Here is a 15,883-nt window from a genome sequence, read left to right on the forward strand (position 1 = left end):
TTATATTGAAATCAGACCAAAACTGTAGGAGGAGTAGCATTTTGAAAGAATTTCACAGAAATTTCTATTTTTAGTAACCACGGCAACACCGTTCATCGAAATCAAAAACCGATACAAAGAATTATGTATCTTAGTGTAGTCTACTTGTGTGCCAAGTTATATTGAAATCGGACCAAAATTGTAGGAGGAGTAGCATTTTGAAAGAATTTCACAGAAATTTCTATTTTTAGTAACCACGGCAACACTGTTCATCGAAATAAAAAATCGATACACAGAATTATGTATCTTAGTGTAGTCTACTTGTGTGCCAAGTTATATTGAAATCAGACCAAAACTGTAGGAGGAGTAGCATTTTGAAAGAATTTCACAGAAATTTCTATTTTTAGTAACCACGGCAACACCGTTCATCGAAATCAAAAACCGATACAAAGAATTATGTATCTTAGTGTAGTCTACTTGTGTGCCAAGTTATATTGAAATCGGACCAAAATTGTAGGAGGAGTAGCATTTTGAAAGAATTTCACAGAAATTTCTATTTTTAGTAACAACGGCAACACTGTTCATCGAAATAAAAAATCGATACACAGAATTATGTATCTTAGTGTAGTCTACTTGTGTGCCAAGTTATATTGAAATCAGACCAAAACTGTAGGAGGAGTAGCATTTTGAAAGAATTTCACAGAAATTTCTATTTTTAGTAACCACGGCAACACTGTTCATCGAAATCAAAAACCGATATACAGAATTATGTATCTTAGTGTAGTCTACTTGTGTGCCAAGTTATATTGAAATCAGACCAAAACTGTAGGAGGAGTAGCATTTTGAAAGAATTTCACAGAAATTTCTATTTTTAGTAACAACGGCAACACCGTTCATCGAAATCAAAAACCGATACACAGAATTATGTATCTTAGTGTAGTCTACTTGTGTGCCAAGTTATATTGAAATCAGACCAAAACTGTAGGAGGAGTAGCATTTTGAAAGAATTTCACAGAAATTTCTATTTTTAGTAACCACGGCAACACCGTTCATCGAAATCAAAAACCGATACACAGAATTATGTATCTTAGTGTAGTCTACTTGTGTGCCAAGTTATATTGAAATCAGACTAAAACTGTAGGAGGAGTAGCATTTTGAAAGAATTTCACAGAAATTTCTATTTTTAGTAACCACGGCAACACCGTTCATCGAAATCAAAAACCGATACACAGAATTATGTATCTTAGTGTAGTCTACTTGTGTGCCAAGTTATATTGAAATCAGACCAAAACTGTAGGAGGAGTAGCATTTTGAAAAATTGTTTACAGACAGACAGACGGACAGACAGACAGACAGACAGACGGACGGACGACGGACGCATTACCATCGCATAAGCTCTTCTGGTCTCTGACCAGTAGAGCTAATAATGAGGAAAAACTGAAATGTTATTTATATTTTATTTATTTTTCAAGAGGTTTTGTAAAAATAATTATTTCATTGTTATTTGAGTTGTGGTTTCTCTAAAATAAAATTGTAAAATCTTACTTGTTTTCTTTTAAGGCCAAAATTAACAGTGGTTGAATCCAAGTTATGTGTAACACAATTGAAACATACCTTACATATAAACAAATTATTATAAACAAACTATTTATCAACTTTTTAATATATGTTGTGTTTCGTATCTTTGATTGATAAGGACATATGTGTACAAGACATAATAATCCTTATATTTCCTTGAGAGCCATTTAGGTTCTTATGCACTCTATTTCTATTTACTAATTATGTGTTTTATGTAGTCAATATTGATGTAAACATTGATGTGAAATATTATGGGTCAGCTTGACGAAGTTAGCTTGACATTGATGAAATATCATAATTAAAAGAGACAAACTATCTTAGTATTTACGTGATCAGCATCCCTTATTGGTAATTAATAATTAAACGTATTGGGAAATGACTTGATAACATTAAATGACCATATTCAATATTGTAATTGAACGCTTGATTAAAATCTGCAAGTAAATCGAACGAAGCAATTTCATTAATGACTTAGAAACTTTCCAATAATAATAATACCAGGATATGACATTGGAAATATTAAGATATATTCAGAGACTGGACAGACGGAGGACAGAACAAGAAATTGAGACAAACGATACACGTCAACCACTATACGAACTTTGTTTCCACCCTGTACTAGTTCTTCTACTAAATCTGATAAAGGAACTTGAACTGTACAGACAACTCTGTTTATCTATATGCATGACGTCTATTTTGTGCAACTGTGACATAATAAATATACAAGTATATTTCCGAATTAAAGGCCTTGTGTTATATATGTTATTTATAATTTATTTCTTTTTCAGGATATTTTTGTAAAATTAATTATTTTATTGTTATTTGAGTTGTTTGATAACATTAATTGACCACATTCATTATATTGTAATTGAACACTTGATTAAATCTGGAAGTAAATCGAACAAAGCAATTTCAAATTGCTGACAAACACCCTCACAACCAAAGCAAAACTCACAATAACAACTGGTCAAATCAGTAAACTGGAAAACCAAACCAAACACGCAAAAAACACTTTACTAAACTAGGTGTTATTAGAATATTAACGATAGTCATTTTCAGAACTACTCACCTCCTGCTCTTGAGCAAGGGAATCACCTTAACTGTTGGCATCTAACCAAAAAGAGATCAGAATTAATAAGACATTGCCATAAAAATGAGTTCATATCTTGTTCACTCTCGACAAATACTTCCCTTACTTCGAAATTGTTTGTTCACAATAAAGATCAAATATAATTATAACTTGTTAAATTTCTACAAGACGACACAGGTGATTTCTATTTGATATTACCCTAGCCATTTCAAATCAAAGCAAATGAAGGAAGAATACCATCAAATCTAAATTTTAAAAAATATGAGACAATAACTTATTACGTAAACACCAAAATGTTTTAAATATTTTCGGATTTTGGCTTCCACAGTTATAATCAGAACTGATGTTATCACGATAACACTAAATTATATCCATCTATAACAAATATCTCGACTTAAAACTGGTCGTCAGAAGTGACACGCCTTACAACCATTCTACTAGGCGAGAAAACGCAGTCTCGCCGACTGTAAACCCAGTTTTCTTCCCCATCCCACAAGGAACAAAAATTTTAAAACACAATTTTACCACCCGTTTATGCTATATTAATACAACTGTTTTCACATAGTTTGATATACTTAGCGGTATAACACACCAATATAAATTTTAAACCATTTTTGTCTGACTCTATCCCCCCCTCACCTAGGCTATTAATGAAGGCCTTTGTTCAGAGTGACCCGTTATAAATGGCCGTGAGATTATACTGGACATTGTTTAATCCGTTGTCCGATCGATAAATAGCCAATAGCACGCTATTTGTCCAAACAAAGAGTTTAATCCTTATACCGATTTCCAATATTATGAGGTACCATAAAGGGGAAACTGATTTTATACAAGAGATAGTTGTCTCTTTTATTTAAGTTAACACATTAAATTTGAAGAAAATACTTGTTTAACTTCCTGATTAACTTCATTAAGCTAGAGATTTCTTGCTGGTTTCCTTTTTTCTGTAATATATATTTTGATAACACAAATTTCTCTACATCCAATAAGTATACATGGCTTAAAAGTGAGAAATACATCTGACAGTTCCCCTACTTTCGGAAAAAAATATTTAAAGGAAAGTCGATTCCTTTAAATAAGAGCGAATTTTTTTCATAAACATTCTTCTATTAAATTATCCAATCTATGATGAAACGAATGATTTTCGTTTTTAATACTTTCTGTTTTTATAGATATTCCCTATCCCTCGCCCCACTTTAAAAATCAATAAGAATGTCAGAGCCTGTTATGGTACTGTATTTATCTCGAAACAATATATACTCCTTTGATTACCTGCCCTGTTCAACACAAGCAGACAACTCAGGTAAATAAATAATCTGACCAAGCTATTTAAACCTGTTTTCACATGCCGTAACATGTGTCCTTGAACGAATGATTGCTTCTGCTACTGTTCCTTAGTCAAGACACTACACATAAAATGCCTGGCAGTGAAATCGTTTGAGCAAGCGCAATTTCAATGTTGTTGTAATAATTTAACACTTCTAAACATCTCTCATAAAGATGGATTTCAACCCGAATCTTCGTTTGGGATCGATTCAAGAATTTTAGTATAATGTTCCTCTCTTTAACATTTACAGGGTATGTTGTACAATGTAATAAAATATATTTATTTTTAAATGCATGTTCAAGATCATTTTCAGCACTTATTTTGATTATTTAATAGTTGCATGCAGTGGACTGTGCCCGAGACGATTCCCACTGCGCCGGCGAATAGTCAGCTTGTAAAAATGGTGAGAATCAGCTGAAATTTTCATTTAACACAAATAACCTAATATTGATTTTTTAACTTGTATCTTTTAGCGTAAAACTATAAAAATATAACATCTACTATATACCAAGTAAACAAGAGGTTTATATTCTTAATTTCCCTATCCTAAAAATACATAACAATGGATTCTGACAGGTACATGTAATCTAAACATGCTATAAATTGCACAGCTATGCATAATTATTTTACATTAAATACTTAAGCATAAATTATTAAAAATAGCTATCATATTCTATTATGCACAATTATACATGTATTATTTACAGGAATCTGAATGCTCATAAGAAGGACAAAAGCAGTATGAAAATTAACACAAAGGTAAGATTTCTTAAATTTTCCTGATTAGAGCAATAAAATCACATGAAATAATATGAAATGAAATTACATGTTTCTTATATCTTATTCGGTGTAAGTCAGGCATAGAGCTTTAGCTCTAGCTCTAACATTTCCTTTAGCTCACCTGAGACATTTTAAGGCCAAAGTGAGTTTTCTCATAAGTGTCTGGTATTCGTCTGTCATCTGTAAACTTCTCAAATTTTTACATTTATCGGAACAAATCCTAATTTGAAAAAAAAACACTGCAAGATAGTGAATTTCTATTCTACACTATACTTAACTGTCAGGTTGAAATAACCAATTGTCTTAACAGTCTTGTAGAGCCTTACTTTATTATTTGTCATATTTTTATATATGATGATAATCCATCCTAATGGTCATCTTTTCTTTCAGAAATTGTGCCAGAAAAGTTTGAAGTGTCTATAAGAATGATCAACATCGAACTTTCTGAGCCTTCCTACTTAAAGTGAATCCGTTCGTGACATGACCAGTTATTTGGCTACCCTCTAACATAATGCCATCTTTTATTTATATTTTATTGTGAATTTCATGAGATATCAGTGAGGAAGTGATTCAAACAGACACTTGAGAAATTTCGGATCTAACTTATAAATTAGGATCTTTGGCATATTCAGGGAATATAGCACGACTGTGTTGATTTTATGGGATCTTTTTATTAATATAGTTGTGTAGTGGATATTTTGTATACTTAATACATGTGTTTGTCACTCTAGTCTAGTCATTAACCGTGTACGGTAAATGTACACGGGCAACTGGAAGTTCATTGTAACTGTATACCCTGTTGAGGTTTCAATAACCTCTCCCAATGTCATGAAGTCAAATGCCATATTTAAAAAATAGAAATAGTTTGTTTCATTACAAAGAAATGTCGATCAGTGAGAATACTTAGAAAAAAATGTGCTTACATTGTACATCTATAAGTGTATATGTAATATTTGTTTCAAAACACATCGTAAAAGAAACGATTTTTTTAATTTTGAAAATATAGATTTGATCTATGATAAATTGTGATGTTATCATTATTTCAGTTTTCATTGTATCTTCCTGGAATTTCTTAGATTTCCATGGAATTCCATAGATTTCCAAATATCCTTGTGCACAATTATGTTGGGCCAACATAAGAATTATCATTGTTTGACATTTGGCCAACGTAGCGCCTACATGTAGGTGCACAAATACGTTGGGCTGCATTGGACCAACATCAGAATTAACATTGTATGACATTGGGCCAACGTCGCGCCAACCTGTCGGTGCAACGTTGCGCCGATGAGCAAAATTGCATCGGCCCAATATACATTTTCCGACGTTGGGCCAACATAACTGACAACAGTGGCCCAACGTTGGACCAACGTCAGAATTATCGTTCTATGACATTTGTCCAACGTTGCGCCAACATGTCGGTGCAACATTGCGCCGATGAGCAAAATTCCATTGGCCCAATATCATTTTCCGACATTGGACCACGTAACTTACAAGGGTGGCCCAACACTGGGCCAATGTAAGCTTGCTATCTGGGAAGAAAAGTCTTCATTAATAACCCTCTTTTTCAACTGTCTCTTGTGCTGAGGGTTCAGGCTGTCTTTGTGGGCCTCTTCGATTTGTCCATCAGTTTCTGGAATTTTCCCTCTGCCATGGCAGCCGGCGGACTTTGAAGTGTAATATTAGCGTGTCAGAGGTAAACAAACAATGTTTTTGTTCTGTTAAAGACATAGATCTAAATCCAGTACTCCTTTTAAGTGATAAGTGCACATAGTTAATTATTTCTGATACAGAAAGTATTTTATTTTTATAATTTAATAGTGGTGCTCATTTGTACTAATGTTCATTTTCATATTTGTAAATGTTAGAATTAATAAATTGTGTTATTGTTACACTGTTAATAAACTGGTATGTTTAAAATACTCTCTATTTGATTTTTAGATAAATACTACTATTATATACATCAGCGCCAAGTGCCAGGCTTCGATGAAGAAGCACCAATACCAGGTTTACTTATGTTGTTTGTCTAGGAATGGACAGTCTGTTACTAACATACATCATGGATATTGTCAGTGTCCTGTGAGGTATGCATATTTTCAGAGTTATATGCAGACAATTTTTTTTACTCCATTGATTATAACTTGATCTAAAATCTATGATATTTTTAAAATAGGCTAGGCCAAAGCTGTAGCCACAATGGGAGTTTACTCTTTGCACTGAGTCATATCAAGCCCCAGGAAAGCTGCACGAGTAAGCCCTGCAAATGGGTAGTACCCAAAGGAAGATCTAAAAAACCCACTGGTAAGTAAATTTTTTTATAGTCAGATTGTTAACAGATAACAAAAAACATATGAACTTTGAAGCTCTTTAACTAGCAAGTAACATAAAACCAATATAAACAGGTCCATTAGAAACCTTGAGGTCAAAAGCAGATAAAATGGACACTGAAACCAGTGATATAGAGGATGCTTCATTTGACCCTCGCCATACCACAGACAGAGACTTCGACATAAATGCTACATTGCTTCAACTGAGAAATTTGAAGGATATTTTCCCAAGTACAGGTACAGCTAGGTTTAAGAAGGAAAATGTGAGAAAACAAATTTTTAAATGCCAAATTACAATTTACTTAAAACGTGATACAAACATACTTAAGACTTTTAATTTCTATGATTCTCATGTTACTGAACAAAATGAAAATTCAGGTATGAGCCATTTGTGGAACATCCCAGATGATGCCCCTGTAGCTGAGAGGGAGATAGAGGTGGAGACATATGAGGATCTATTGGAAATGGCATCCAAAGCATTGATCTTGTCAAATGAGAACTGTAAGAAAAAATAGGAATTACATTGTATATAAGAAAATATCTTTATGTATCATGAACATCAGATTCATTCATATACATATCATTACAGTGCCAATCCCAATTTCAATTGACGAAAATTTGAGCGCCTATGTTGAAGAAAGAACTAAAGGTCAAAGAAAATGTTCCCTTTGGACCGAACTCCACAAAGGAAGAATTACGAGTTCTCTTTTCGGAGCTGTTTTACATGCTGGACCTAACCCACATAGTCTTGTGGATCAAATTATACATGGATCCAGTTTACAAAGGTTTAATGGAAATTAAAATATTAATAAAATATTAAATATATGAATAAAATAATTGTAAAAATTCACATTAAACAAATTAATTCAGTATTTCAACCAATTTATATTTTTAAATATTAATTATTCTATACATCACAGGTATCAGACGCTTCCTCGTCCAGTCCAGTGGGGTGTAGACCATGAGGAAGAAGCGGTCAGAGACTACCTGACACTGCAGAATTCTGTCTCTGATGTAACAGTGGAGGCTGCAGGGCTCACTATTTATCCATCCCATGCCTTTTTAGGTGCCAGCAGTGATGGGTGGATTTGTGACAAGTCTATGCCATTGGGGAGTCAAAGAGGGGTACTGGAGATTAAGTGCCCGTACTCAATCTCTAATGAAATAATTGTAGAAAAAGAGGTATTTTTTCATATTACATTGTATTAATGTCTTTCATTTTGTCAGTTTTAAAGTTAACATAATTTTTTTAACATTTTGTTTATACTATTTATAGGTCCATGAGCTAGCTGGAAAATAGGGGTTCTGTCTGGAGAATACACCCGAAGGACCGCGTTTGAACCGTAGCCACAAGTACTATGCTCAGATCCAAGGAGAGATGGTAATAATGGGGTGTCCTTGGGGTGATTTTGTTGTTTGGACAGCTGCCAAGGACAGCAACTGTTTTATAGAGAGAATTAATTTCGACTCTGAGTTTTGTACTCATATGATGCCAAAACTAGTTAAATTTTTTGTTCACCACATCTTGCCTTTTTATAAATGTACTGAGCATTAATTCACTTCCTGAGCCAATGGCTAATGTGAGCATTATATAAATATTGCATGTAGTTGAGTGTAACATTGAAAATTTTCACCCCAAGAAAACCATTGTCAACCGAGGCTTTCGGGGGGTGAAAATTTTCAATGTTACACTCAACTACATGCAATATTTATTATATTATACTGAATGTTTTATACGAATACATATTACAGTGAACCGTGCGCGCATAAATTCCGCGCAGTCGCTATTTTTTGGAATACCACCCGTCGTCAAGCAATGTTGACTGTTGCTACGCAGGAGGGCTTGGCTTCATTATTCAGCGGGTAGTAGTGTTTTTTATCAAATGTTTCTCGACGAATCAGATTCAAGTAATTTACATGAAAGTATAATATTACCTAATGATCAAAAAGTGTTCAGCTTCTGTCATCTGTATACATTTGTTCACATTTTTGAATTTTTCTCCATCCACTGGGTGAATTTCAACATACCAGTTACTTGCCTTATTAAAGGATCCTTGGGTAAAGGGGAGATAATTAAGAATTAGTGTTGATTAGGAGGCATCAAAGTAATGCAGAAATATAAAGGAAATGTCTTTTAAAATCTTTTTTTCAAGAATAGCAAATGCATGATAATTAAGTCATATTAATCCAGGTAGTGTAGATTTAAGTATAGTTTAAGTTCTAGTATATGGTAACACATGCATAAATTATTGTAAAAAAAAAAATCACATTTGCACCTATATATAGTAAAAGTGAAGGAAAGGAAAATCAATATGGATTCAGGTTATATTTATTTTTCAATGTAATTTTTTTTCACATTAATCATATTCCTTGCTGTTATGGATTTTTTTGTAACATAAATTCAAATTTGATTTAAAAGAACAAAATATTATTTATTTTCATACATTTAAATCTGTTCAACTTCATAGACTGCATGAGTATGTAGTATACTGTTCAAAACATATGGTATCTGCTAAAAGTATAAATGAGATCAACATATAACACAAAAATAATTTAAAGAAAAATTGAGTTTTATGACCTTTTAAATTTTACTCTCTGTCAGTATGATTCATCCATAATTTTTGTGTAGAACATTTTTTAGGTACCTTAAATATAAACAAAACCTCCTATACTCAAAATATCTTTAACACAGTAATTCAATCATTTGGAATTATTACAACCAGCAACACCAATTGCAAGTTTATTTATGTCTAAATGTATTCTAAAAATTCATCTTCGCTAGCCAAGGGTTTCTGATACGCTACTCTCCTCATAAACCCTTGGCCTACGGTGTTCATAGAAATCGAGATTTTTTTCCAGAGTTCTGATTGGATTTCAGTACACCCAGATCGACCAATCAGCAATTGTTTTTTGTAAATGACGATATTTGCGTTCGGGATACATCTTCACTCTTTAATCTCGGAAATGAAAAACGCAAGAAAACAACGATCCGTAAGATAACATTCAGTTCTATGAATAGCCATGGTGTCATCCAATATCTTCTAAATATGTGATTAAGAATCTATATTGAAGCTCCAGATTTGTTCTATAAATAATGAATAGACATAACTCAATTATTGCTTCTTAATTATTCTTGAAAAAACTTTGATTTAATTTTTTTTAACACGTGTCTTTATTTCTGGCAATGACGCAATCTGTGCGTACCTGATAGATTCGAGATCACGTGACGGAAAACAATCCCGTCTCTTGACTTCACCGTATGCCAAGGGTTTATGAGGAGAGGAGCGTATCAGAAACCCTTGGCTAGCGAAGATGCTAAAAATTTTGTTTTGTTTAATTTTTAACATTTCATTCCAGAAACCAATGCCATCTATGTAATTCATTGTGCTTTTCCATTTGAAAATACAAAATGATTTAAAGGCATCATTTCAATCATAAGATTTTTCTCACAATAGATACTTCAGAACCAGTAGAGAAATGGACATTATTTTGTGTACATCAAAGAATTTCCAGATAATATCAATAGGTTGATAAGGCTCTCTTGAATTATATAGTTTATAAAACATAGCTTTTATTATGGTTTTTTGTACAGGTTAGGATGAACCTTTTTGTAAGAATCATCATCTGTAATTTTCTGGAAACTCCATTTATGTTTCTTCACTTCTATTTGGAGGTCTTTCACCTGTTTATTTAATGAGTCATTTTCTGCCATCAAAGGGTCAGTGTCACACTGCATACCTATGGTCAGTCATGAAAAACATGTTAAAAAGAAGTGTAAAAATGCCTTGTTAAATTATTGTTATATAAGGGCAAACATTTTGCAAATGTAAATATATACTGTATACAGGGTTATTTTTCGCCCCGTGTTATTTTTGCCCTTTCACATTTGGAAAGAAGTTTGCCCGGGCATTTTAAAATTGCTCAGAAAGATTTTTTAAAGATATTATACTATTTAAATACTATAAACCTAATGTATATTAGTTTTGTGTATCTTTTTCCTTCTTTTGAATTTTTTTTTCAACTAATGTAGAGGAATGTGTCAAATAAGAATAATAGATGTCCTCTAAATAGAAAATTTATTTTATACTAAAACTTAGCTCTTTACCTTTCTCTTTGAAAATCTTGATGTTAACATCATCTACAGGTAAATCTATGCAAGAGCTGTCTGTAAAAGGTGGGATATCTTCATTTGTTGTTCCTTGGTGACAATAGCTGTGAGAAAACAAGCTAAACCTGAGATGCTGCTGTAGAGTCTGTGTTTCTCTTTCCTCTTGCTCATTTAACTCCTGTTTAAAGGACAGATTTATGAATTTGCAGTTGTTGGAAGAATAAAGACATATAATCATGGGAATATAAAAATATGTGATCAATGTGAAGTTCTATGTATATATTTTCCCTAGGAGGTAGTGGGGTATTAATGCTTGTGGCCTAGTCATACTTTTGGAGTTTAGACAAGAGTTGTGGAGTGTGTCTATTAGCAAGGTTCAGGGATTAAACTACAAGCTTTAACAAATTTTAACTATCAGTAATAGTAATTTTAAAAAGTTTTTGACAACATTAATTAGTGTTATTTTAAGTATATAACCTGTAAGAATTGGGTAAATAGTATGGTGTCTGATAAATTTTAAATGTCTAAATATATTTACTAGTATGTGGTACTACATAATTATAATGTGCAAGATGCACTCACACTTTGACCCTTTATAATTGCAACAATATATTTAATTAAATGTACATGATTGTATAATTAAGTTAAAAAAAAGGAGAGATTTCAGAGAATAAAAAACACATTAGGTAAGGGATAAGATAATGATTTATTTACAATTAAATAGGGCAACAAAGAACCTTTAGACAGTATCCATACATCATAGTGAGCCCATTTAGCTCTAAACAAAGTACTCAATAATGAACATATTAAGTAAACTTATTCATAAATTCACCTGCCTGAAGTAAATTTCTTTTGCTATGTCTGACATTGCGGGCAGTCTCCGACTTCGACTTTGGCTTTATTTTATATTTAAATAAGGTTGGACGATAGTTCTCATCTGCAGGGTCGTCACTGTGCCATGATTCCACAAAATGTTCGGAACAAACCCTGCTGTACTCATTTGGAGACCAGTTATCTCTATTGATGGCCCTAATCCAAGCTGCTCTCTTTTTCCTGTCTTTAGGGAAGAGAAAAAAACTCACACCTTTCTCTTTGGTTTTACTTCCTTGTCTGTTAGAACATTTAAAAACGACGCATTGTATTACCATTGTTTACGTTGCTAATGTAAACTCTGGAATACCGTCCGGAAGCATTTATACGCATGCGCTAAAAACAGGACCGCAGTTAACGTGAAAAGGTTTATTCCCTTCTTCATCTTCCTCAGACTCTTCAGAGGACAGGTAATCTGGGGTCATGACCTCCATCAGCTTTGACCTGTCAAAGTCCCCATGTTTGTCACTGCTGATGTTAGTCAGAGTCTTCTTCAGTTTTCTTGCTCTCTGTAAAACAGTAAAGAAAATCTGTTATAAAAATTATCATCTTTAATTGTTACTGTGATGTCATTTATTTTTGTGGGGGCTTAATTCTTGCTGTTTACCAGGTATGGAGAAACATCATGAATTTACAAGTCACCAAGAAATATAAAATTTTATCTGTATTACAAAACATTCTCCAAACACAAAATCATGTCCCCACATACCAGGTCAATTTTTTTTTCTAAAACCTCAGAAATTTAACCCAATAAAAATATGTCATATACGGTATTCTTCTACAAACCGATGAGCTTCCTTTACATAAAAAATGTTTGAAGATTTTCATTGTATAATCAAACTATAAACATTAACACTAAAAACGACATGCCCTAACTGCTTAGGCCATAACATTCAACTGCGGTACTATTGCTGTCCTGTTCCTTGTCAGCAGATCCCCCCTAATTTTAAATAATAAAGATTGTCTCTTAATTTTATCACGTTAAAATCTAGCTCCAAAGAACCCTAGCCCCATGGAACCATGATTTACTAAAATTTGAATCCAACTAAAACTGGATTGCTTGAAAATCAGTATGATCAGCAATTTCTGCTGTTACAGAGATTGTTTTTGTATTTGTACACCTGCCATCAAATTTTTTTCTTGACTTTATAATGAAAAATTTGAAGGAAGTTTATATACATACTTCTCGCCTTCTGAAAAAGTGAATGAATTATTTTGACCAAAAAAAAAAAAAAAAAGAACTAGCTTGCATAAATCACAGTGGACTTGGCAAAATAGCCCCATCAAATAATGTAATATATATAATCAAATATAAAACAAATAATACATGTATATTTTTAAACTCTGTTAACTAAGAAATTGAATATACCTCAAAAGTAAAATCCTTGGGCTCGACTGGTCTCAGCTTCTGTCTGATTCTGTATGCGGCTCTTTGCAAGTATTGTAGATTTAGCAGATTGAAGTCATTCTCATTGGTGATTGTAAAAGCACCCTCAACAATGTCTCCAGAGATTCTATAGGGATGCTGAAATGCTTCCACTCGAACCTGAAACTTTTAATATGATAAGTAATTGTTCTTTTCAATAAATTGTCGTATATGATTATTATTTATATTTAAAAAAATATATTTTTATTATATTTTATATACACACTATTAAAAGGTTTCTTCAATAGGCTCCTCAGTGTCCATCACACCGTTTATGTCACACCGGTTACATTACACCAGGTACATTGATGGAACTGATTCAAGTCACATTCTCTGCATTTGTGGCATCACCACCAACTGTTGGAACTGATTCATTTGACATGAAAAAAAGCGGCATTCTCTGCATTTGAGGTAAAACCAACATTTGATGGAATTGATTCACTTGACATGTGAAATGAAGCTGCATTCTCTGCGTTTGTGGCATTACATGTGCCACCAATTGTTGGAACTGATTCAAGTGACATGAGAAATGAAGCTTCATTCTCTGCGTTTGAGGCATCACAGGGGGTGTGGTCAATAGTAACGTTTGTTAAAGTTAAAGTTTGTTAAAATATTAGATCGTTGCCTATTTTCCCAAAATTTTGGTTTAATTAAGTTTAAAAATCAATTACAAACAGAGCCATATGGCTATGCCGCCTAACATTGAGAAATATTCAGATAAAGTATAGTTTGTACATAGAGAAAAAGGTACGCCGGTAAATTATGAATCTGTTGTCAGTCGAAAGGAAGAGCATGGCGAATATATTACCAATATGATACATGTAACACCCGAATGAGATTATTACGTCAGACCAAAACTCCCTTGGACGTTACACTACTGAATAAAATATCCCCTAGATTCCAAAAAATCCCCTGTTGTCCCCCTGTCAGTCCCTGACATTTTCCTGTCTCTCCCTGACTTTCTCCTATGATCCCCTGTCGTTGTACCTGCTCTCTCTGTCCAGTCCCTGTCGTCCCCTGTCGTTGTCCCTGCCTTCCCTGTCTACTCCCTGTCGTCCCCTGACATTCACTGATCTCCCTGTCCAGTCCCTGTCGTCCCCTGTCGTTGTCCCTGCTCTCCCTGTCTACTCCCTGTCGTCCCCTGACATTTATTTTGGCCAAGAAAAGGAGTTTAGAATATATTTTTGTTGCATTTAAGAAATAGATTACAAAATTATTGCATCTTGTGATGCTAGACGGCATTTACATTGTACTTTATGAACCTTTTATATATATATTTAAAAACGTTTTCATTTTATCTTCTTTGAAACATCTTTTAGCGTAATAACTGTCTTTGTAAAAGAAACAGATTTAAACATTTAGGAATACATCGTCAAATCTATATATGGTATTTTTTTTCCAAAGAATTTAAATAAAAAAAAATAATTGAAAGGAATGATATGTTAATGCATTAATAAAATAAATGTCTAAGAAATAGATTAAAATCATTCAATAACATATTAATCTATTTTATTCATTTATTTTCTAATGGGAAAAAGCCTACAAAAAGACTGAATTAAGATTGAATAGATAAATAAAATAGATAAATAAATAAAAAATGCGAATTATATAAATTTATTCATTTATTTGTTAATTTTTTAAATTCATCACTCATTTATATTCCCAAAATTTGATTTATTAACTTTATTTTATTAATTTGCTGAAATATGCTACAAAGTATTTTATTAGCATATTAAATCGGCTTTTTATTTCTTTAAGCCCATGATGGATATCAAAATAATCGTCTCATTATGCTCAATATTAATCTGTCAATTATATTTTGATACATTGATTTGATTTAAAAATTCGGTTTTCAAAACCCTAACACGGTTCTGAAAGAACATCAAAGCCATTGATGTTTACCAGTAATTAACTCAGGGTACACCGTCAAGACACCTACTGTCTTTTTCACTGACCGCTATACCTTGTTTATGTTGTGTTCAGAGCGACAGTGTACAGTTAGCAGCTATTTGAAATAACATTTCCTCTTCGTATGAGGACTTAGTTTTTTTCAATCAAAACAAAATAAAAGTATCAAAGAAACTATTGACGGGAAAAGATTGTGCAAAATGAGACGATTATTTTGATATCCATCATGGAAGTAAAATAATTTTAAAAAAGTTTTAATATGCTTCAAAAATACTTTGACACATATTTTATAGAAAATAGTTTAACATAACATATAATCCAAACAAATCGCATTTTCAGGTATATGATTATCCAATTTATTGTATCATCAGTTAAAAAAAAAAAGTTTCTATAATAAGTAAATAAATGCAGTCAGTAAGTTTTTTAAATTATGATTATTTATAACTTTTTAGAATCACTTATGTTTATTATTCTGAAATGCACCAGCACCCCC

The 15,883-nt window shown here is 32.7% G+C and overlaps 1 protein-coding gene, 1 long non-coding RNA gene and 1 pseudogene across 2 annotated transcripts; 2 read left to right on the forward strand and 1 right to left on the reverse strand.

Annotated features, from left to right (window-relative positions):
* The first annotated feature begins 4,245 nt into the window (after positions 1 to 4,245).
* On the forward strand, positions 4,246 to 5,311 carry LOC134274179 (uncharacterized). Its single transcript, XR_009993561.1, has 3 exons — positions 4,246 to 4,377; positions 4,682 to 4,733; positions 5,145 to 5,311. It is a non-coding gene; the product is annotated as an uncharacterized LOC134274179 (long non-coding RNA).
* Positions 5,312 to 7,155: 1,844 nt separating this feature from the next.
* Positions 7,156 to 8,638, forward strand: LOC134274180 (uncharacterized; annotated as a pseudogene).
* Positions 8,639 to 10,652: 2,014 nt separating this feature from the next.
* Positions 10,653 to 12,334, reverse strand: LOC134274184 (peroxynitrite isomerase THAP4-like). The gene is made up of 3 exons (XM_062756439.1): positions 12,023 to 12,334; positions 11,184 to 11,364; positions 10,653 to 10,816 (listed from the first exon to the last, which is right to left on the reverse strand). Exons 1-3 carry the CDS (start codon positions 12,332 to 12,334, stop codon positions 10,653 to 10,655), a joined length of 657 nt encoding a protein of 218 aa, XP_062612423.1.
* Positions 12,335 to 15,883: the final 3,549 nt, after the last annotated feature.

This window comes from Saccostrea cucullata, unplaced genomic scaffold, assembly GCF_032062105.1.
Source record: "Saccostrea cucullata isolate Sc308-1 unplaced genomic scaffold, CSIRO_AGI_Scuc_v1 ctg1315, whole genome shotgun sequence".
Lineage (NCBI taxonomy): Eukaryota > Metazoa > Mollusca > Bivalvia > Ostreida > Ostreidae > Saccostrea > Saccostrea cuccullata.